The sequence below is a fragment of the Peromyscus leucopus genome, chromosome 11 (genome assembly GCF_004664715.2).
Source record: "Peromyscus leucopus breed LL Stock chromosome 11, UCI_PerLeu_2.1, whole genome shotgun sequence".
In the NCBI taxonomy this organism is placed as follows: Eukaryota; Metazoa; Chordata; class Mammalia; order Rodentia; family Cricetidae; genus Peromyscus; species Peromyscus leucopus.
Genome location: NC_051072.1, coordinates 23,216,507 through 23,240,143, shown reverse-complemented (window position 1 = coordinate 23,240,143; position 23,637 = coordinate 23,216,507). Strand labels below are relative to the sequence as shown.

At 41.4% G+C, this 23,637-nt stretch overlaps 1 protein-coding gene across 1 annotated transcript in view; it reads left to right on the top strand.

Moving 5' to 3' along the window:
- The first annotated feature begins 49 nt into the window (after positions 1-49).
- Positions 50-23,637, top strand: part of Capsl (calcyphosine like) — a 30,991-nt gene continuing 7,403 nt past the window's right edge. Inside the window, exons 1-4 of the mRNA XM_028895074.2 lie at positions 50-924; positions 16,260-16,396; positions 21,151-21,328; positions 21,849-22,058. Of these exons, the coding sequence (XP_028750907.1) occupies positions 16,260-16,396; positions 21,151-21,328; positions 21,849-22,058 (525 nt within the window). The 5' untranslated portion in view covers positions 50-924. The remainder of the gene's footprint in view (positions 925-16,259; positions 16,397-21,150; positions 21,329-21,848; positions 22,059-23,637) is intronic.

Genomic DNA, 23,637 nt, shown 5'->3' with positions numbered 1-23,637 from the left:
AAGACCATCCTACGCTGCAAATACACAGGTAAAATACATAACAGAAAGTGGAATGGAGGTCTTTCTAGGAAGTTCTGGTCCTAGTTCTTTGTTTGATTCCAGGATGGAGGGAGCCTGCGGGTGGGAATATGGAGGGAGGCCGGATGCCATAGATACTCAGTGCAAGGAATGTGGCTTAGAGATATGCGTCCACAGCAAACAACTAACTAGCCTGCTTTTGCTCTGGCAAAGGCATTGCTAAGAACAAGTGTGACATGCATGCAGAGGAAAGAATTAAAATAAAGAAGCCAACAAAAAGACACAAAACAAAAACGTGGAAAGGTATCTTCTCAGTATGTGATAGTAAAAAAACAAAACAAAACAAAACAAAAACAAAACAAAACAAACAAACAAAAAAAAAAAAAACCCAAGAGGGCATTAACTATAATTACCTCGGCTAGCTCCTAAAAGTTGTGCTTTCATGTTCAGCGCCTCTGCCTTGTAGAGTCAGAAGGGAGTCGCCTGAAACAAGTCAGACAATTTACCAAACATTTCCTTTTTAAACGTGGGAGATCAGTTTTGACGCTGTGTTAGAACCCGAACAGTTGCCAACAGAACTTCCGCCTGTCATTTCTTCCAGAACAAACAGCTTGGGCTTTCACAGTCACTGGGATTTCCTAGGTAACGGGAGTGTAAACTTGAGAAAAGGCAGGACCAGCATAAGAGTGACAGCGAGCTCAGCCAATCAGACCATGAGTCTGCTGCAGCATTTCCAGGCCATCCAATTAGCACTGAAAGCTTTGAAGGGCAGGGACACCTTAGGAAGACAGGTAAGAGGGAGGAGACACAGGGCCGGCCATAGGAGGATACTAGAGTTCACAGGTGCAGAAGTCTGTGTCCATAGTTTCAGCTTGAAGCAACCTGTGGCTACAGATTAGATTTCAGGTAACTTAATGTTCTTATTTATTCTATTAACTCTGTCACTTCTGCTTCATTTTTAACTATGCGGATCTATTATCTAAAAAGTTAGACCTTGATGAGAAATCATGTCCTGAAGAACATCCCTAGCCTGTCAGAGCACAGAGCCCGAGGGGGTGGTCTCTTGGGAGAGATGTTTAGACAAAAATCAATTTAGTTAAGCAAAGGCGAAGGAGCTTGTTAGTTTCTGAGTGGCGTCTGCGTGCCGGGCTCTTGGATGGGAAGTGTTTTGATGATTTGTTGTAACTATCCTGATGGCCCCTGATAAAACTGAGCTTAAGAGAATTCTGTTCCCGGTCACAAAGCAACCAATAGATATAATTCATTCCTATTTCTTTTGTGAGGTAAGTTTGTATGGATTATGCCATGCCCTGTGGACTGATGGCTGATTCAGAATTAAAATTGGGGTTTTTAATTTAATTTTTGTTGGAGAATTTTATACACAGAGTATTATGTTACCAAACATCCCTCCCTTCTCATCCCTCCTCCTTTGATCTGCTCGCTCCTTCTCAAATCACGACCTCTTCTTTAATATCATTGTTGCATGTAAACATCTCTCTCTCTCTCTCTCTCTCTCTCTCTCTCACACACACACACACACACACACACACACACACTCACAGTCACTCACTAAATAAATCCATTAAGTGATGCCAGTGAGTACTTGTGCTTAAGGTTGACCACTTTGAATGGATAACCTACCAGGAGACTTTTCTCGGGGGGGGGGGGGGGGAGGATTTCCCCCTTTTCATCAGCTGTTGATTGACTGTAGCTGCTTTTCTTTTTCTTTCTTTTTTTTTTTGTTTTTGTTTTTTGAGACAGGGTTTCTCTGTGTAGCTTGCTCAGCCATTAAAGGCTAGGCTCACAACCAAAAATGTAGCTGCTTTTCTTATGATGTCTTTTATTTAAATATATTTTGAAGATTATAGCAGGATTGTATCATTCCCATTTTCCTTTCTCTCCTCTAATTCATGCCCCCAAGCACCCCTTTGTTCTCTCTAAAATTGGTGATGTGTTTTTAAGGCAACAACATATGCCTGTTTTGTATATGAACACTAGCAATATTTAGTGGCTCTGAGTATACTATCTTATGTGCAGTATTATGCAAAACAGACTGCATGATTGCAATACTTTGGAACGTATAACAGAATTTTAAGCATTTAATGAAGCTTTGAAGGGATTAAAAGTAGAGGTACACTTTATGACTCTGATCTAGACCTGCAACTGAGATATCTTTCTCCTTAAGTTCTAGTAAGGCAGAACCAGTTGAGTAATGGTTTCTGTGGTGTCAGTGGACAAGGCAGCGGGCACATTTGTGATAGGAAGGTGCTTACCTGCAGCTGAAAATTAAAGGGATTGGTGTGATCTCTACGGGGATGAAGCAATTGACACCTTCTGGTACTACTATTTATGCTGTGAGCAAATGTCAAAGACACATGAAGTCAATGATGAAGAGAAAGAATTTGTAGTTGATTATTGTGTTGAGCTTTGTCATTCTGACTGGGGTAAGATGAAATCTCGAAGTTGTTTTGATTTGTATTTCCCTAGTTGCTAGGGATGATGAACTTTTTTAAAGGTATTTTCTAGCCATACTTTTTTTATTCTTTGGAGATCTTGCCATTCAGATCCCAGGCCTTGTTTTTTTTTTTTTTTTCCCTTTATTAAGAAAATTTCTACTCACTCCACATACTATGCACAGATCCCCCTCCTCCATCCTCCCACCCCCCCAGCCCAAGTCACCCCGCATCCCCACATCCCCCATATCAAGGTCTCCCATGGGGAGTCAGCAGAGCCCATCACACTGAGCCTAGGCAGGTCCAAGCCCCTTCTCACTGCACCAAGGCTGCGTAAGGTGTCACACCACAGGCATCAGGTTCCAGAAGCCTGCCCATAGACCAGGGACAGATCCCAATCCCCCTGCTAGGCCTAGTTTTTGAATGGGTCATGTTTTTTGCTTTATTTGGCTCTTTGCTTTTTTTAAGTTATTTTTTTAATATATATTCTTCACATTAATCAATTGTCAGATGAATAGCCAGCAAATATTCTTTCCCATTTTGTAGTCTTCCTATTTACCTGGTTGTTTCTTTAGCTATGTAGGCGATTTTTAGTTTTATGAAATTCCACTTATCAGTTGTTGGGCTTATTTTTGATCAAATGGAATCCTACTCAGGAAGTCTTTTCCTACATCCTGTAGGGTACTGCCATGTTTTTTTCTAACACTTTCAGTGTTTCAGGTTTCATGCTTAGGTCTTTGATCCTTTTGGAGTGTTTTTATGCTAGATGATAGGTATGGCTCTAACTTCATTCTTCTGCATGTGGACACTCAATTTCCCCAGCACCATTTGTTGGAAGATACACCCTTCCCTCCAAATTTAAGTTTTTAGTATCTTTGTCAAATATTAATGACTGTAGTTACATGTACTTGTGTTCAGTTTAGTTCTTTGCTTTTGTCCAATTGGTCTATGTCTTAGATTGTGATGAAACACCACACCCAAAAACAAGTTGGGGAGAAAAGGGTTTCTTTGGCTTGCACTTCCACATCATAGTCTGGACAGGAACTCAACAAGGGCAGGGACCTGGATGCATGGGCTGTTGTAAAGACCTCTGTAGGTGATACAATTTCTTGGGCAGGTGGTCATGGGCTGAATAAAAAAGCTAGCTACGCATAAACCTGAGTGACTCAGCCAGCAAGCAGCATCTGATACCAAGGTTGTTGTTCTTCCTTGTGAATGAGGTCCCTGGTTAGAGCTATGTGGAATACCAAGGAGACAGGCCTTTGAATTTCTGTTTGATACCTGGCCCTGGCTTCCATCAATGGTGGCCTGCAGTCTGTAAGCTGCAACAAGTCCTTTTCATTCCTCAGCAGCCCTTGGTCTGTGTATTTTCACAGATGAAGATGAGTCGTTGTTGAGAGCCCGCTCCGTGCAAAGAGTTTTGCACTGAAAGGAGGATCTGCAGAGTTGGCCTGTGTCTACATAGGATGTGCAGGACTGGCCTCTCCCAGAGACTCTGTGCTGATGGCAAGTGTATGAAAGGAGTAGGGGTGTTGATGAGAGTTTGATCATTTCTTTCATCCCTGTAATCTGTTGTTTTTTTTAAATAAAGCTTCTCCATATTTAATTTTCTCATAAAAGTTTGTTCTTGATTCTGATCTGACAAGCATTTGTGCCCATGTGTCTACATACAAATTAGAGGATTCAGAGAGGCAGTTTTCTGTGTTGTAGAGACAAGCTGGTACTTGACAGAAGGGAGCATGACAGGATGCTTGCTGACTGTGGGAAAGTCCACGGGTTGTGTTCTCCAGGTCCTCCCACGAAATTGACTCTATTCCTGATAGTCTTGGGAACAGATTCTCCCATGTGTCTCAGGCACCCAACATCTTGTTTTCCCTCTAGTATGAGAATAGTTGTTCCTCATCTTTTGTATTTTGAACAGTCTAAAGGCAAATGGAACGAAACTTTTCTAAGTATTGCAATTTAGAAGGTGTGCTCTGAGAGCATGAAGGTTTTCTGTCTGGGAGGAGATGACAATGTCCCACTACCTTGGGAAATGTCTCCTCTGCAGCAACAACTTGAGCTGTCAGGAGGGAAGCCACACCCCTGCAGGAGGCTATAGTGTAATCTGATTTGCTAGGCATGCTTTGTTCAATTCTTTTGTCCTAGATTTTGTTCTGTGGCGACTACAAAGGCTTTTTGTTGACCAAAGAATATTTTCTAAAATGTAACTAATTTATACATAACTGCAGTTAAAATCTTGATTTCCTCTTAAACCCTTGTACATTTATTTTCTTATTTTGTAAAACAAGGCTAAACCATGTGATTAAAAATGAGTTTCCTCTAATGTAAATGTCAATTGAAAACTCTTTAAGAGTTATTATCAGGATCTACTTTATACCAAGTTAGAGAGAGAGAGAGGAAGCACGATCCTAATTAGTCTTAACAACAACAACAATAACAACAACAAAAACCCTGGAGTCAGATATTAGTTAATGTATAAGCCAAAAAACTCAGAGAAGCAAAGGAGCAGTCACTAGAGAGTTCTTACCTCTGTGAAATCTCATGCTGAATGAGAAGAGAGCCTGTCTCTAAAAATGCTCAGACTGAATGGACCCCGAGATCCTGTCTCCATCCACTTTATATTCTTGTCTCTACCTCCCTAGTGCTGGGATTAAAGGTGTGAGCCTCCTATGTGCTGGGATCAAGTGTATGAGATCTTAAGTACTGAGATCAAAGGTGTGATCCACCACTGCCTGGCTCTGTTTCTGTTTTAGACTGGTTCAATCTTGTATAGCCTAAGGTGCCCTTGAACTGTTGATCTTCCTGCTTCCTACTCCCAAGTGCTGAGATTAAAAGTGTGTGCCACCACTGCCTGGCCTCTATGGTTAATAAGGGGCCAGCTCTGCCTTCTGATCTCTAGATAAGCTTTATTTGTCAGAACACAAACAAAAATCATACAACAGAGAAATCTTTTCTTCTTCTTACATTAGTTTATTTTATTCAGGGGACATGTCAAGTGTCATGGCATGCTCGTGGAAGACAGAGGGACAGTTGCTAGAATTGTTTTTTTCCTTCCAATATGTGGCTTCCAGATTAAACTCAGGTTGCCAGACTTGGGGGTGAGCCACCTAACTGATCTCACATAAAAACAAAACAAACAAATCAAAAGAACAACTCTTCATGAATTATTTCTAAACATAGTTCACTCTACAGCATGTGACCTTGACATAGTGTATGTACTAAATAATATTTCCTATTGCTCTTATTTTTATCATTTGCAATTTCCCCCATAAATCCAGTAATAAAAATTTTAGTCTTTGTGCTGTGAATTCTTTGCTGCAACTCTTCATCTTTATGGTTGCAGCATGACGGTAGACGCCGACCTTTTATAAACACATGTGTGCACTACTTTTAAATAAATCTTTATTTAGGGGAGAAGGTAGAGGGCCAGATTTGGTGTATGGGCTATGTTTTGATGTCCTTGGGTAAATAAAATTTTTGGTTAGGTTTTTGTGAACACAGGGTATCTTATTATGGATGTGAGGTAGCTCAGCGATTCACCATGACCATAAATAAATTTAACAAATATGAGGCTTTATCAAATACTGGCCAGGGCTATGGATATTGGCCAGGACCATACCCTGAAACTCAAGACACTCACAGTATGGCTCTTATATATTGTTAGTACAGGGTTTATAAAAGAAAGAAACACAAAGTTACAACGTTAGAGCATTTTGCCGGTCAAATTACCTCACATCCTGTGGTGCCTAATTTTTATTACAAACTTCCCGCAGATGCTCACGTTATCTCGAGCAAGCAAGCAGTTTTTACCAAAGCAAGAGCAGTGGTTATTTCCCAGGACCCATTGTCTTACAAGAACAGAAGAGGCAGTAAAATTTATAACAATCAGCATTTTCTTAAGATTATTAGCTCGGCTATTCCGGGGAGGTCAACTCTATTAGTAAGTTCTCTGATGGAGTACATTTCACAAGCTAGCAGCTGAGAAGCTAAAGCAATTTTCTTATGGATTCTTTAAGTACAATAGTGTTCAAATTTTGCACATGTTATTCAGTCTCACAAGCTCAACTCTGGGACGTGGAACAGTAGAAAGTATAAAGTCATGGCTAAATTCTGAATTTAGTCTTCTAAGGGTGGATGATGTGGGTGCTCGATGTGCCGGTAGAAACCTTAGATTGTAGAACAGTGACTCCACCATCCTACTTGTGAGACCCTTTAATACAAGAGTTCCTCGTCTTGTGGTGACCACCCACCATAAAATTATTTCCTTGCTACTTCATAACTGTAATTTTGCTACTGTTATGAACTGTATGTGAATATCTGTTCTGCAAGGCCTGTGGAGGTGTGTCCCACATGCTGAGAACCACTGCTGTAGACAGTGTTGAGGGACGAGCCGCTCTAGAGCACCACATTCTAGCTTTCTGAAATCACTGCTTCTTCTGCCTGCTGTGACAGAAACTTAGCTTGCCAGTTCCATCTCAAGGCTCCTTTTTATGAACAGAACCTTGGGGTGGGGACAAAATACTCAGCCAAAAATCAGGATCTCCAGTCTCTTTTGCAGGAGTGATCATAAGATTCCTGTAGTAGAAGCTGAGTGAACTTTCAGGACAGCATTTACAAGGGGGTTAGCTTACATGGCCAACCTGTGTCTCTTGACCTTTCCTGCTGCTTGGTGTTGCTTTTGTTATTATGGACTTTTGGAAAACTTTGAATATTAAAAGTTAGTCTTGGAGCGTGGATAGACACTGGTGTCTTGGAACTAAGGTGACTGTTTGGACTGCCTCCAGACTTTTATACATTGGAGGAGATCAAAGTCTTATTCTCTGCTATGAGTAATGGTTCTGCCAAGAATCCATACCAGATATACCAGCCTCTATCCATGTTGCACTATGACATTAGATTTCTATCTGCTAATCCACCTCTGTTTTCTGTCAATTAAGGATACAAAAAACTTATTGGGTGTATGATCCTCCATATATTAAATCTTATATAGACAAATAATTCCCAGAGCAACACCCTAAATAATTACACAAGTGACTTAATGATTTAGGTGAATAATGGTTACAAAGACACAAATGTCAATAGCGCTTGCGACACTTCTGCATTTGAATGAGGTGAGGACTAGCTATGTCCTTGAAGTGGAATCAAAACCACTGCCTGAGACCAAGTCTTCTCGGCTCTGGAAAAATGTTACTCCCTTGTTCACATTAGCCTAGTATTGAAACCAGGGAGTTTGGAAACATATATTTTATTTTTCTTTCTTCTGGGCTTTGTTAATCCATTTACTGTCTTATGTATAAAGTTCTCTATGCTCACCTCGGGTAGCAGTTCCCTATCTTCTTGCTTTGTTTCTTTAAGAGTTTTCATCTAGGCTGATTAGATTCAGAATAGACTGCAAGTTATGTTCTGATCAAAACACCAGAGACACAATCCAGTCAGGAGGAGAGTCAGATGGAGGAAGTACAGCAATGAGAGTGCTCCCCTCATACCTCCTAAACATCACCTGGCAGTCCCTAAGGAGCTCAGTGTGACAAGATCTCAAGGTAACCTCTGTGTTCGGCTAAGTCTGAATTTTCACTGCATGTGTAAGTCACAGGAGCCCTTGAGTGGCACACTGAGCAGATTTCTCTCTATATCTCAAGTCAGAAATTCCAAAGAGGCTGACATCTAACAAGTAAATTTATTGAGAGAAGTTTATAATGGGACCCTCCCCATCCTCCACTGCCACCTAATTCTAACAGATAGAAGTTTATCCTCATAGTCTGTATAGTTGCTTCACTCAGATCAAGGTCAATATCTAGAATCAATTCAAATAAGGTTACTGCAGGAAGAAGTATTTGAAAGTTATGTCAAAGAAGAATCTTTTAGGTGCAAATATCAGAAGATCTGACCATCAGTGGGATAAACAAACAACACAAATCACATGGCAGTTGTGTTGAGGCAGTTGTTGTTGACATCTGTTAGAAGCTCTATTATGTTCGTCTTCTAAGATGTTTGAGCTTTATAGTCCCTTTATAGTCCCTTCCCTCAGGAATATGTAGAGGCTGCCATAGTCAGACATCATTTTCTAACTCAAGACAGAGGTAAGGCAAAACAGATAGATGATATATTCCAGAGTCTTCCATATTCTTATTTGGGTCTCAATGGCTAGAAATTGTTACAAAGGCCACCAATTGGAAGTACAATATATGAGAGAAAAGGATTGGCATGACTTTGAATCAGTTCCCAGTTTCTCCAAAACCAGCTGTAGTTCAAACTGAAGAATTAAAACCTTCCCTAAGATTGTAAAGGTCAAACATTGGACACTTCATGCATTGCTATGGTCTAGCACAGAATAAATATTTAATAAGCATATTAAATGCATGATGAGACAAAGTAGGTGCCATGACACAACATTTAAGGTGATATTCATTATCAGAGTTGGACAAATAAATGTAGGATCAACATTCTGTGGTCTCGAAATTGAATGTTTTACACTTTGTGCTCCAGGCTCTATGGGCTCCTTAAACATTGTTCCCTCTCCTTGAATTAGGAGTCCTAAGACTAGTTGAATGAATAAAAAAAAATCAATAAAATGAAGTATTTTATAATGATGATTGTGCTGGCTAATTTTGTGTCAAGCTAACACAAGTTAGAGTCCTTTTAGACAAGGAACTTCAGTTGAGAAAATGCACTCACTTGATTGGCCTGTGAGAAAGCCTTTGGTGCACTTTCTTGATTGATGGTTGATGTAGGAGGGACCAGATTACTGTGGGTAGTACCTTGGGCTGGTGTTCCTAGGTGCTATAATGAAGTAGGTTGAGCAAGCCATGAGGAGCAAGCCAGTAAACAGCACACATCCTTGGCCTCTGTATCAGCACCTGCCTCCATGTTCCTGCCTTATGTGAGTTCTTGCCCTGAATTCTCTCAGTGATGGACTGTAAGATGAAAACAAAAAACAAAAAACAAAACAAAAAACCTTTCTTCCTATTGCATTGACCATGGTATTTTCTCACAGCAGTACAATCCCTAACTAAAACAATGATACTTAGGAAATATGTCCCATCACAAACATGGGGATTAGTACTTAATTTCATTGTAGCATTAATAGAAAAAATAAAGAACAGGCTTCTGAAGAACATTGAGCTCATAGCACCGCACTGATAGGAAAGAGGTGTTCTTACCAGTAACTAAACTGCAGTCTCTTGGTGGTGGACTTCATCCCCTACAACTCTAGGGAATAGATTTCTTTTCTTTATAAATTATTTTTGTTAAAGGGAGGAGGAGGGGTTAGGAAATGGGGACGAGAGACCAGTAGCATATAGTGTACTCTATAGAGTAGGATTTAGATCAAGCATTGAGCCTAGTCAGCCATAAGAAGAGCTGCCTCTAAACTGTTGTCTCTGATGTTAGCTTGAGCCATTTAGGTGCAATACTAAACCACAGACCCCATCAGAATGACTGAACTTTGCTTCTGGAATCAGAAAGCTAAACATTTTTTTTTTTTTTACTGAAAATGGTTGTGAAGGCAACCTAAAGTATGGCCATGCTCCTCCGGATGAAGTCTGAGGTAACAGAGGCAGGAGGGGAACTGGAGGGAAGGTAAGCATGCTTTCCTCCTCAGAATTGCTTCAAGCTCTTCCACTTTAATCGGCAGCCCCATGCTCTGTAGATTGCTTTTCCTCTCTATTCTTTTCATGCTGAACAATGTTTTAAAACTACAGGAACTATTACAGAAATACTATGTCTTTTTTTTTTTTTTTTTGAAAAAGTTTAATTCGATGGTGTGGACACTTAACAATTACAGAAATGTCTAAATTGGCACTTAAGGTAAAAAACAAAAAAACAAAACTATTTCTTGGTATAGCAGTGGGGATAGGCTTGACAACACTAAAAGGAGGGAACAACCTTTGGGAAAATCAGTACAGCTTTGCTAGCACTTGCTGTTCTTAGGGGCTGGGCTCATGCGACTGCCACCCAGTAGGATAGTTTTCTTGCAGTACAAGTTTCCCTGTGACTCAGCATAACAAGCACTAGGGGGTAAAGGAAGACTGGCAGAAACCAAATGAGACCTAATTAGTCACTGTGGTGCACATCCCTGCCAGCCAGGAAAGGAGGCATCTCCTACCTTGGCGCATATTTGCTGCACATCCTTTGCCCTGCCTTCCATTGTACAATTCTGTCCTCTCCCCTCTGCATCTTCCCAGACTGACTCCTTTCTTGTGGCTTTATTTGAGCAAGCCAAAGTTGTTCCAGTTCCCTTAACTATTTGTCAGGGAAACCAAGGGCAGGGTTTCATTTTTGAGGATGCAGTAAGACATTTCTTTGGACTTAATAATAACCTGGAGCTGGGAAATGGTGGCACATGCCTTTAATCTCAGCACTCGGGAGGCATAGGCAAGTGGATCTCTGTGAGTTCAAGGCCAGTCTGGGCTAGACAGTGAGTTCCAGGACAGGCTCCAAAACTACACAGAGAAACCCTGTCTCGAAAAACCACAAAAGAAAAAAAAAATAATAATAACCTGGATATGGAAAAAAATGATGTTTTAGGATGTGTGGGTCAATGTACTAGAGATGTCTGATGATTGGGATTACTTTTGTGTTTACAGGCTGACTATGTAGTGGGGGAAAGAGGGAGGGAGAGAGGAAGAGAGGAACAGAGAGAGGGAGGGAGGGGACAAGGGAAGGAAGGAGGGTAGAGTAATTCAATTTTCTGCCACAAGGTAGCACTACACACAACCAATGAAGTGTAGAAGCCGAAGTGTAGGTCGTGGCCTGCGTGAATCTCTTTTCCTAAGGGCCAGTCTAAACAGAATCTTTAAGAAATGCTCTCAGAAGCAGATCTCTGTGCATTTTCACATCCCATCTGACAGGAATGTTGGAAATCCGGACTGAGAATTCTGACAGTGGTAGTCAGCTGTACAAGAGAGCAGTGGAAGGAGACAGCCTGCACAGGACCAGTGCCATGAGTCTCCTTTGAGAGGGGGACTGCTCCACTCATCTGCTGCCTCAAATCTCCAAGTCCCCGCCTTCTGCTGCTCTGGAATGTCCCTTCACCTGCCATTGTGGGTGTGGGTGGGTGAGGGTGAAGAAAGGCAGAGGCAGCCAACAGCTCTGGATATAGAGCCCTAGTCCTCCTCTCCCCTCAAACCTCAAGTTCAGTCACTTGGCATTTTAGATGGATCTGTCGCTGTCCACAGGGTCCAGGCATCACATTGGACACAACAGGCTCATCCTGGCCGCGTGTCCCATCTTCTGTGACTTCTCCACGCTGTACCCTCAGTGTTCTCTTATATCACTTTTCTTTTCTTTTTATACCCACCATCCTCTGCCTTCATCCCACACCCGTGTTCGAAGCACTTTGTAATGTCACTTAGCTGTCCTTTTGGTTTTATCCTTCTTCATATTTCCCCTTCTAGCACCCCCTTCCAATCTCCACCAGTCTTCCATGGTTCAGGAGTTAAGGCTTTAATGCAGCACTTCCAGAAGACTCAAGTTCAAATCTCAACATCATGTCAGGCAGCTCACACCTGCCTGTAACCAGCTTCAGGGCATCCATCTCTCTCTTCTGTCATCCTTGTGTACCCTCACACATGTGACATACATGTACATAGACACACTCACGCAAATGTAATAAAAGTAAAAACATAAACATAAAAATAGTGTGTTTCTCTACTTTGGCTATTTGCTTTTTTGCTTTGGCCAAAGCATGTGGTATATCAGCCATCTAAAATATATAGTCCTTACTTGCTGCACATTCACAGTCCTAGTATACACACACACACACACACACACACACACACACACACACACACACACACATATATATGTGTGTGTATATATATAGTCTTCTATTATGAGTAAAATGTAGGTATCATTTCCTCTCTGGTGTCTCAGAAAGTCCCCATGCTGAAGCTGTGATACCTGTGCTCTTCCTGTTGGGGTGAACTGTATGTAGCTCAGTAGCAGGACTAGAGGGAGATTCCAGGCTTTGAAGGCTGTCTGTGACCCCTGTACCCCCAAACCTAGCAAACTGGGCAGAGGTTTTGTTGAGGGAATGGACTGAACTGTGCCTCTGACAAGGGAACTGTACATATGAAGAGCCAACACCTGGTGGCGCTGTGGTCACAGCGTTGGGAAGGAGTGCCTTCTTATAAACTGAGTTAAACCTGACAGTTTATACTGTTGTGACCAAAGAGTCAGACACACTTTAACCGGGGTTGTGATGTCAGTAAAATCATGACATTATATTTGGAATCTGAGGCTGGATGTGTTATTCAAACCTCAGAGCTCTGAGTATGTCTTGCCCTTCTTTATTGGAAATACTATTCTCCCCTGCCTTCTTCTCAAACCCCACATCTTTCAAACTTTATTTTTCCTGTTCTGCTTTAATAAGAGGCTTCAGAATTCAGTTTAAGATTCTATGCCATTCAAGATCTTGATTCTCCAAGTTACCCCTCCCACTCCTAGCTTTGAAGAGGTCATAGTTAATATTGGCTGTTTGTTGATGGATCAAGTGACTAAATGATGAAAAATGACGGTTAACGTGAGCATTTCCTGTATCATGCTTAGCTGTAATTCCCCCACCCCGAATTTATCAAGTCATATCTGCAAGTGTTACAGCTCTGGAGGGAAAGGTATCCTGACTTGTTAGGAAGTCAGGCTATCCCTACAGCTGTGAAGGGAAGTATCCTGAATACCTGCAGCTGTGGGAAGACAGGTATCCTGACTTGTTGGAAACTCAGGCTATCCCTACAGCTGTGAAGGGAGGTATCCTGGAGACCTGCAGCTGTGAGGAGATAGGTATCCTGACTTGTTGGGAAATCAGGCTATACCTGAAACTGGGGTATGGTGGGGGGTGGTCTCCCTGCAGCATGTAGCAATCCTGCTTCTCTCTGACAGAGCACCTTACAGCTGAGCTCTGCTCTGCCCTTCCCTCCAAGGTGGCTTCCCAGTAGAGATATCTTTCTTCTGCTGCTCTGCTCCCCTACAGGAATTTCCCAGCAGAGGCATTCCTTTCTTTTTAGCTCTGGCCTAAGGTGTTACTTCTTCTGCTTCAATCCCCTAAAGGGGAAACCTCTGCAGAAGTATAACAATCTGCTGGGCAGCTCCCGGGAAAAGTAACTTCTGCTCTGGCTCCCTCCCCCTTAAGGGAGCTTCCCAGCAGAAGTATCCATTTCTCCTTCTGCTCTCCTCTGCTCCCAAGGGAGATTCCCAGCAGAGACTGCTCCTCACTGAGGGAAGATCTTTCTTTTAAGAAAGAGATTTATTAGGGAAGGAGGAATCCAGGAGAGTGGCTGCCTCTGTGGGGGTAGAAAATGACAGCTGACAACTGGCCAGGCAGAGGGGCTTATATAGGGCTTCTGAGGGGTGGAGTTTTTTCCCAGGGAGAAGATTTTCTGCACAGGGAGTGGTTGGTTTTCCTGATCAGGGATTGGTTGGTTTAGTAGGTCAGAGGCAGAGCTGGCTCTGGTTTCAGGGCTAAAGTGTGTTTCTTTCACTGGCCCTTTTTAGCTTTGGGCTCTACTTTTAGGGCCAAGGCATATTTCTTTCACCGGATCTGGTTCCAGGGCCAAAGTGTGTTTATTTGGCTCTGGTTTCAGGGCTAAAGTGTTTCTTTCACTGGGTTGGGTTTCAGGGCCAGAGTGGGTTTCTTTGGCTGGTCCTTTCACCCTACAATATCCAGAAATATCAGCCTACATCACCCTAGTAGAATCGGGTTCAGAAGGCAGAAGTGGTTGCAGTCTAGATTCCCAGTGTCTGGTCAAAGTCTATTTTGATTTTGCATAAGGAAGTGCCAGCAAATTACACTTTGACCTCCTTACATGTTGTTACGTATGGTAGAGGAGAAAGAATCTGCTGGGACTCAAAAGCCCAGTGTCTGTTGTTTGTCGGAACTTATAGGAAAGTCATTTTACCAGTCCATTCTTAGTTTCCTGCTGTGGTTTTAATGTATGCTCCCGAATTCATGTGTTAGACACTCAATTCCAAAGTTTATAAGTCAACGACACTTTCCAGTGGGAGGTTTGTGATATAATCAAAGTTAAAAGAAGTCCACAGGGTGGGGCCTCCAGGATGGCTACAGTGTGGCTTTACCAAAAGAGAAGGGGGCTTGGGGCTGACATGCTTGTTCTGCTACAGCATGGGATGCTCTCATGACGCAGTATGAAGCCCCTCACCAGGTGCTGAGCAGATCCTCGTACCATGAGTTCTCGTCTCTCCTGTCTACTGTCTCGTCTACATCTCTATTATCATAGGTAGTAGATAATGGAGCTTTGAGCTCAAACTCATATTCACCAGGGATGGGTTTGGAGAGGTAAGACCAAGGCCCAGGTTTGTAGGCTTTTTTGTCTTGGGCTCTTCCCACTGAAATAAGAGATCTGAGAACCCAAGTCTGGACTACCCAGGTCACCTTCTCTTATTCCTGAATATTTCTTACAGAAAAGAAGATCTAGGAGAACAATATAGGGGTGTGTTTGTGTGTGTGTGTGTGTGTGTGTGTGTGTGTGTGTGTGTGTGTGTGTGTTTGTGATAGAAGGGAGAGAGAGAGAGAGAGAGAGAGAGAGAGAGAGAGAGAGAGAGAGAGAAAACTGTTTTTTTTCTTTCCTATAAACCTTGTTCAGTATTGAGGGGCATTAACCTATTAAAGAGAATGTATGAGTTACTGGTAAGCATTACTAACACTCATATTGAGAATCACAGTGAAGACAAAAGTAACAGAACTCAGCATTTAAACTCAAGAGTAGAACATTAAATGTAGGATCAAAGGGATATAGGGCATTATAAATATTACACACACACACACACACACACACACACACACACACACACTCACATATGGAAGCTGACTGGCCAATAGCTGGACAGCATTTGTTTAGGTGGGAGAACCAGACTAAGGACACTGGGAAGAAAGGCAGAGTCAGAGTAATACATATACATATACATATACATATACATATACATATATATCAATGTAAGCGGAGTTTTTGTCAGGACTGCAGCCTCCAAAATAAATGCACAGAGACTTAATATTAAGTATAAATACTAAGCCAATAGCTCAGGCTTATTACTAGCTAACTCTTACAACTTAAATTAACCCATTTATCTTAATCTACATCCTGCCACATGGCATTACTTCTCCTTCATCTTTCATCTCCTGTTTCCTCCCTCTCTCTGTCTGGCAACTCCTCTGACTCTGCCCTTCTTCCCCCAGTGTCCTTAGACTGGTTCTCCTACCTAAACTTATCCTGTCCAGCTATTGGCCAGTCAGCTTCCTTATTAAACCAATCTCAGCGACATACATTCACACAATGTAAAGGAATGTTCAAATATATATCACACAATTGGTTCAAACAATGAGTACTGAGAAATACACTATTAACTCCTACTAATGGTCCATGCCACATGGCTTCTCTCACTTCCATATATACATACATTCTGATTTGTTCAAACTTAGCAACCTTAGCAGCTTTCTTCTGTACCTTTTCCTGGCACCTTTCCTTTCACTATTAAGGACTTGTTTGTATGGAGGGAGAAGGGCTTCAGAAATATCAAAGCATGTTGGGAAATGACCGTACTTACTTATTGTCCAGAGTGAAGAAAGCGTGTTTTTTTGAAACTAGGTAAGTAAATTTTAAACATGCCAGGCACAAACTTGGCATAGTTAAAAACTGTAAATTCTAGGAATTTTGAGAATATTTCCTGGAGGCTGGACGAAAGAGAGATGTAAGTTTCCTTCTGTTGACTGCCCAGCCAGAGCTGTGCAGTGGGGTCTGGATTCCATTAACATGCTGTGGATCCTCCTTTCAGATGGCAGGGACAGCACGCCATGACCGTGAGATGGCAATCCAATCCAAGAAGAAGCTCTCCACAGCTACTGATCCTATTGAAAGACTGAGGTTACAGTGCCTGGCCAGGGGCTCCGCAGGCATCAAAGGACTTGGCAGGTAGGACGTGACTTAGTTACTTTCCTATGGCAGTGACAAAACACTATGACTAAGGCAACTCATAAAAGAAAACATTTAATTTGGCGCTTATGGCTCCAGACAGTGAGAGTCCATGACCATCATGGCAGCAGGCAAACAGACATGACATTAGAGTAGTAGCTAAGAGCTTACATCCTGATCCACAAACAGGAAGCAGCGAGGTATAACTGGGAATGGTGTGAGCTTTTGAAACCTCAAAGCATAGAGACATGTCTTCTCCGTTTTCTCTAATAAGGCCACAGCTCTTAATCTTTCCCAGTTCCACCAACTGGGAACTCAAAATTCAGGCATATGAGCCTATAGGAGTAATTCTCCTTCAAACTACCACAGTTGGGGATACAGTGAAAGGAAGTAGAAAGATCAGAATTGTCTAGGAGAGCGTTACACTGACTTTATGATATTGTGCAAGTCATTTTCTGTCAGGGACTCAGTTTCTTATCCATAAATTCATTGTGTGGGAGAGCTGATCTCAGAGTCCTCATGACAATGTTTGGTTCTTAGCCCCAAATTCAGCAAAGCATGTGTTGGTTCCAAGGAAGGGGAGCTCCTGGGGCAATTGAGGTAAAGGAAAACATGCCTAGGAGTACAGACACTTGGAAAGACAAGGAGAGAGACTCTCCCCAAAACTTGGGTAGAAGAAGGAGGTAGGGCAATGATTAAAAAGAATTGGAAAATTAGGCATGGTGACATATGCCTGTTATCCCAGCACTTGGGAGATGGAGGCAAGAGGATCAGCAGTTCAGAATCATTTCTGGCTACATAATGAGTCGAGGCCAGCAGCCTTGGCTACATGAAATCTTGTCTAAAAGAGAATTTGGATTTTGCTCCCAGCCAAGCTGTCACGTCTGGCTTGCCACTCTAACTGCCCACGTGATAACTCAGTGTTCATCCCCAGCGGTGTTCTCTAGTTCAGGTGATTCTTCTTGTATTCCCTGATATTTGATAGTGCAAGTAGACCTGAGTACTGAAAATCCCACGGAGACTGTGAGCCTCCTAAGAACTGATCTTGTGTATTTTCACAAATTATAATGAATGTCTACAGTAAGCCTGGCCTTGTACATATTTGGGTGGCCTCATGTGTGGACAAAATTCTGCAGGTCCCATGGAGGACTGTCTTATAAATGTGCCTTTCAGTGGTATGAGAAGATGTTTGATAAAGAAGTACAGGATGTCTGTGTAAGGAGAATCCGACCTCACACTCAGAGGCGTCACAAACTCTCAGACAGGTACTGGGCACCCAGAGAAGCTCCTCAAAGAACTCTCAAGAAACAAATACACAAGGCATCTCCATGCCTTCTTAAACTAAGCTTGGCTCTGTTACAGGTTCAGATGTAGATATACAGACCTTGCTATTCATGCTCTCACAAGCCACTTCCTTTCAGTAGTGTGTGGTTCCAACCTCTAAGTCTCTTGGGTTCACTTCCTTGTCTTCAGTGCAGACCTTTGAGGAACCCTGACTTGTGTTCTGCTAATGATCATGCAATTGGATGTTTCCTGCTACCCACGCCATTTCTACCTGTTGTGACCACTCCACCTCCATCTAAACTAGCCCTTCCACTGTGAGCTGCTATCACCTCACCCTGGGCTTCCTGTTTAACTGCCTTCTGTCTCCCTTGTTGTTAGGAGCCTTGGTCTCCCTTCATCTGTCCTCAATTTATGTAGAGGGAAGCCCTTTCTCTACCCTTGCCTTAGGATCTATTGAAAGGCAGGCACCCCACGTTCTTCTAAGTCCAGACCCCAGGAGATATATCCCACAAACACAAGCATTCTCACCAATCTTGCTTTTGAAAAACCACTCTTTAGTGAGTATCTGCCATCTACCAAGCTGCAGAGCACTCATTCTGTGAAACATAATGCTTGTGGAACCATCTTTCCATCCTGTCTTAAGTATTTATTCAGAAGTTCTATATCAAGATGATTCTTTTATCGTTTTGACACCTTTAATGTTTGACACTGAAGTCTGGAGAATTTCAATAGTATATATTCTTCCTTAAACACTCCTGCTAGCCAAGAAATATAGATAGCTCCTATTTCCATGGCTGATATCCTGAATTCACCATTTGTCTTATGCACAGCTGAGAGAGCTCATCTTTACTCTGTCCCCTTGTATACATTGGACAAAAAAAAGTCATATCTTGAGCTCTGATTTGTATCTTATATCAGAAAAGACACTCTAAGTTTATAACTAATTATCAACTAGTGAAAATCTTGGGTAGTTGCTTTACTACCCAAAGGCAAGCTGAATTAGTGCTTTCTGTAAATGGAGCTACCAACACTCATCATTTCTTGAGTTGGAAAATTGAGAATTATCTTCATCAGTTCACCACACTGATAGTTTGATTTCTACAGCATTTTGAGGTCTCCTCTCATATTGACATTTCAGATGCTTATGTGCAGACTCTCAACCTCTTCCCCCCAACATTATCACTGATTCATTCACTGCCAAGTTTCTGTATTTTAATTCTTTCAACCAGCTCTTTCTAAGGGTCTCTAAAATTTTATCTTGTTGATATTCTGCTCATGAAATCTATGCAGTTACTTTTTAACATATAACAAGGTTTAAGCCCTTTAGAACTTATGGAGATTAAAATTCTTCATATTCTTCCATGGACCCACTTGTCCATATTTATTATATCTCCTTTAACCTTTGGTAACTATCTTCTTGCTTCCACAGATGGACAAGGAATGTTTTACAAACTACTGTTGATCTGAAATGCTTCTCCTTGCCAGAACTCAGAATAGAGGATTGTCCCCCCTCTTCCTGTCCTTCTATCTCTGATTAAATTCCTAAGGGTAGCGTCAGTGTCTCATTCACCTATATATTTCATATTACAGTGTTTAATCCAATGTTTGGCAGTTTATAAAATGTCTGCTGATGTTGAAGTTTGTTGAACAATCCAGGATGTATCAGCAATATATTATTTATTTCAAATTTATCTCTTAAAAAAGAAATTATCAGCCTATTTGTTGTAGCAGGAAAGTTTATTCACTAACTCATCTAGCTGATGAATATTAATAGATTGTTTCCTACACAGTAAATTTATAAAAATAAAAAACATAGAGATGGACTCTGCTACCATATAGCCCATATTCAAGTCTGCATGATGTACTTATTTACTTATTCAATGTCCAAAATGCTCTTTCTAGTTTTTCAAATAAAATATGAGATATAAATGAACAAGTGTCTGGCATTTTATTTACTTTTCTGTTTTTCATTGCCATTCAGTGTAAAAGGTTTCACTATGTTATTTTACACATCTGTATCTCCATTCTTATTGATTCTCTCCCTCCTGTCCTCTTGTGTTTCTTTACTCCTTCTTGCTGGTCCACTTCCTCCCTACAGTCCAGCATCTGCTTTTAAGTCATTTCCATCTGAATCTCTCATAGTTACACAGAACTGGCAATGAGAAAATTGTAGGTCACAACTTAGAAATTGCACATTATTTTAGCAATAGTTAGAAATGAATGGTCAACAGTGCAGACTTTTATGAAAAAGTGAGACCCAGTTATACTCAAGTTTACATAGCTGTTGTTGCTGCAGAACTAGAAGTCAAGCTCATCTTTTTGAAATCCTAAATGACAACTCTGTCTGTTAGGTTTCTAGCAAAACTATAATTCTTAGGGCTTTAGTATGGGAAGTGGTGTATGCTGTAGAAGAGAAAGAGTAGAAAAAAGTAAGATCATAACAGCATGGTATGATATTTACAGAAAGACCTTAAACATCACAAAATCACCGAGAAGGCATACCATCTCTTTCATAAAAGTTGTAGATACTGTGTATTTGGAATGATTACATTCCTTGGCTATAACAGACGTGTTTCTAAGCAGAGGTTAGACAAAGAAGCATTTATATAGTTTATGTGGTCAGTGTGCATACGGTGGAGAACTAGAAGCTTTATTTATGCTGGATATTAGTTTCTAGAGATTTTTACCAAGGTTCATATGATTAATAAAAAAAAAAACTATGCTTCAATTGCTTGTCTATATTTTTATTGGCATTTGTTGAAGTGAAAGATGAGGAAACTACAGATTTATTAGCAAACATGTATTCCAGAAAGGGTGACCTCTATTAATAGCTCTTCATTATTATAACAAGATACCAGGGATAATGAACTTACGAGGAGAAAAAGTCCATTTGGCTCACAGTCTCAGAAGCTTCAGTCTATGATCAATGAACTTCATTGTTTTGAACCTGTGCCAGGGCAGGGCCTCAGCACAGGGTGCATGCAGTAGGGGTAAAGCTGCCTGTTCTTGGTGGCTGGGAGGCAAAAAAGAAGCAAGCAGGCAGGGGCAGGCAGTATCCTTTGCAAGGGCATGACTCCAGTTACCTGACTTCCTTCCAGTAGACAACAGCCTCAGCAGGTACTACCAACCTCCATCAGCACCAGTGTACCTGACAGCCAAGCCTTCACACTTAGATGTTCAGGAGACAGAAAAGATAACTAATGTTCATGTCATGTAATTAGAGTCAAACAGTGCAATTGTCACCTCCTCTGTGTGTATGTGTGTCCATGCACAACGTGTGTCCAAAGGCTTGCTTGCCTGTAGGAAATGTTGAGAACCTCTGAGCTCGATAGTGAGTCTGCAGGGAAAAATCTCAAACTCGTGTATTTTATTTGAAAGCAAATGGAAGCGGTTCAATTTTTGCATCTTCACACTTATACGTTGTTCTTTGTGGTTGTGTGTGTGTGTTTTTTTCATGTTGTTATTTTCAGAGTGTTTCGGATTATGGATGACAACAACAACCGAACCCTTGATTTCAAAGAGTTTTTGAAAGGGTTAAATGATTATGCTGTGGTCATGGAGAAAGAAGAGGCAGAAGAACTTTTCCGGAGATTTGACAGAGATGGAAATGGGACGATAGACTTCAATGAGTTCCTTCTCACATTAAGAGTAAGTATGTTCTTTATGCAGACCAAGAGGACCTCGAACTCACAGAGATCCGCCTGCCTCTGCTTGCTTACTTTGATTTGTTTCCTTATGTGGGGGAGGTGTTGCAGGGATGAGGGGAGGATATGGGGAGACCAGAAGGTGAATAGAATTGGGGTGCATGATGTGAAACTTCCAAAGAGTCTATAAATAAGTTATTATTTTTTTTTTAAGAAGAGTAAGTATGCTTCCCAACCCTTGCTCCATGAATCAGTGTTTTTTGTGGAGGAGTTTGACTTTCACATGGTTTGGGTTGGCTACTTCAAGGTTTTGTTTTCAGAACTTGCTAGTACATTTCAGAAGGGTGTGGGCAGAATATTGAACCAGCTGAGGGACTTTCTGAAGTATCTTATTTAGTGGCACATAAGCAATTTCACATCACTGATGGGAATATTGAATCACATCTGCTATAGAAGAGGCTCATTTGCATGTGTATTCATCTGTGTGTGTGTGTGTGTTTATTTTAATTTTTTAATTTATCTAGCCCCCAATGTCCAGAGCCAGAAAAGAGGTAATTATGAAAGCTTTTAGGAAGTTAGACAAAACTGGAGATGGCGTCATAACCATTGAAGACCTTCGCGAAGTTTATAATGCTAAACACCATCCGAAATACCAAAATGGGGAATGGACAGAGGAGCAAGTCTTCCGGAAATTTCTGGACAACTTTGATTCACCGTATGACAAAGATGGGCTGGTAAGTGAAGAAGATGAATCCAGATGGAATTTATCTACCCCCACTGAAATTGTAAAGGAGGAATAGGTTCAAAGCCTTAAAAATCCTCAAATGTTGACACCATAACTATTACAAATAGAAGGAAACATTCCTTTGGGGCCATCTGAACTGTTAATTAAAAGTGGAAAAATATATCTTTCAAACATGTACTGAGACAGACATATCTTTCTTGGTCGGGGATCCACGAGCTGCTAATTGCTCATCATGGAAAATGTGTTGCTTTGAACATCAGCCCATCTCATCATTACTAGACTCCCCATGTACAGCTAGCTGTATTCTCATGAATTAGATTGCAATAAAAAGTGTGCTTCATTTTAAACAGGACCAAAATGCTTTGGAACAGATGTGCAAGGCTTTTCAGGATGTTTGGTTCCTTTTACCCTTCTCCTTAGGAGTATCATTTGCTATCACACTCTGCTGTGTGAAAAAGCAGCTGTTGGTAAAGGGAATCCCAGAGAGCAGAATTTACCCTGACTCATGCTTTAGTCAAATTTGAGATTAGCTAGCACACTTAAATTACAGTGAACTTCAACGCAAAAACAACCACTCATTTTCATTTTAGTTGCCTTCAACTATACAAAATGTTGTATATTGGAAGAGATGGGCTAAAAGCCCTGTGCTACCTGTTTAAACACTATGAGGCAGTTTTTGTCTTAGAGGACCTGAGAGTTATTGTGATGGGGGAGGGGAGGCCCTCAGCCTCAGCAGCAGCAGCACCTCTTAACCTTTGGGTCATACTGGAAAAGATAAGTAGGACAGTGACTAGGAAAGGGCGGTGCTTATGGGAAGAAGAATCATGCCTCCTCCCTCTAAAGGGAATTTCCCCTCCCTTTCCCATAAAACCTGGTGGCTTGTCTTATTATCAAGGGGCAGGAGGCAGGAAGGGGAAGTTTCTTTGCTCCTGACATTTCACAGTCGGAGATGGAGAAGTAGTTAGTTGAAGTAGTGTCTTGTAGGATGAGGAATTGTGACAACAGATACAAAAGAGTTGCAGCTTCTGTTGGGCAGTCAAATGTCTAGGCCAGAAATAACAGAACTGTGTTTCCTCTAGTCCTGCTGCCTTTGATCTACCAAGATGTCAGAGAAAAATAGCCAACTGCCATTTCCCCTAATAGCTCAACTCTACATGAGTCCCTGTTGTTTCTGGCTCTGTCTGCAGGTGGTTCCTCCTTGTCACCAGGGAAATGTCAGCTGCCTTTGACTCTAACAAGTCCAAGTAACCATTTGTGACTCAACTGATTTAACGTCCCTATTTCAGCTCCTTCTGACATTTATCTCTATCAGCCACATTGATCTCTCAAACTCTCAAAAGGTTATTTAGGGTTTTTTTTTTTTTTTGTAATTACAGTATTTGATGTTGCTTGAATACCATAGACCTTGTAATAATGTTGAATATTAGCTGTTCATTATCATTGGGTGTGTGCCTTGAAAACTCAGATTACTGGCTATACTGAGGAACCACCAAGTTTGACATTTGGGGAGATGTAACCCCAAGTCTTTGTATACTTAGTGTATAATCTATTGGTGCTTGCACAATCCA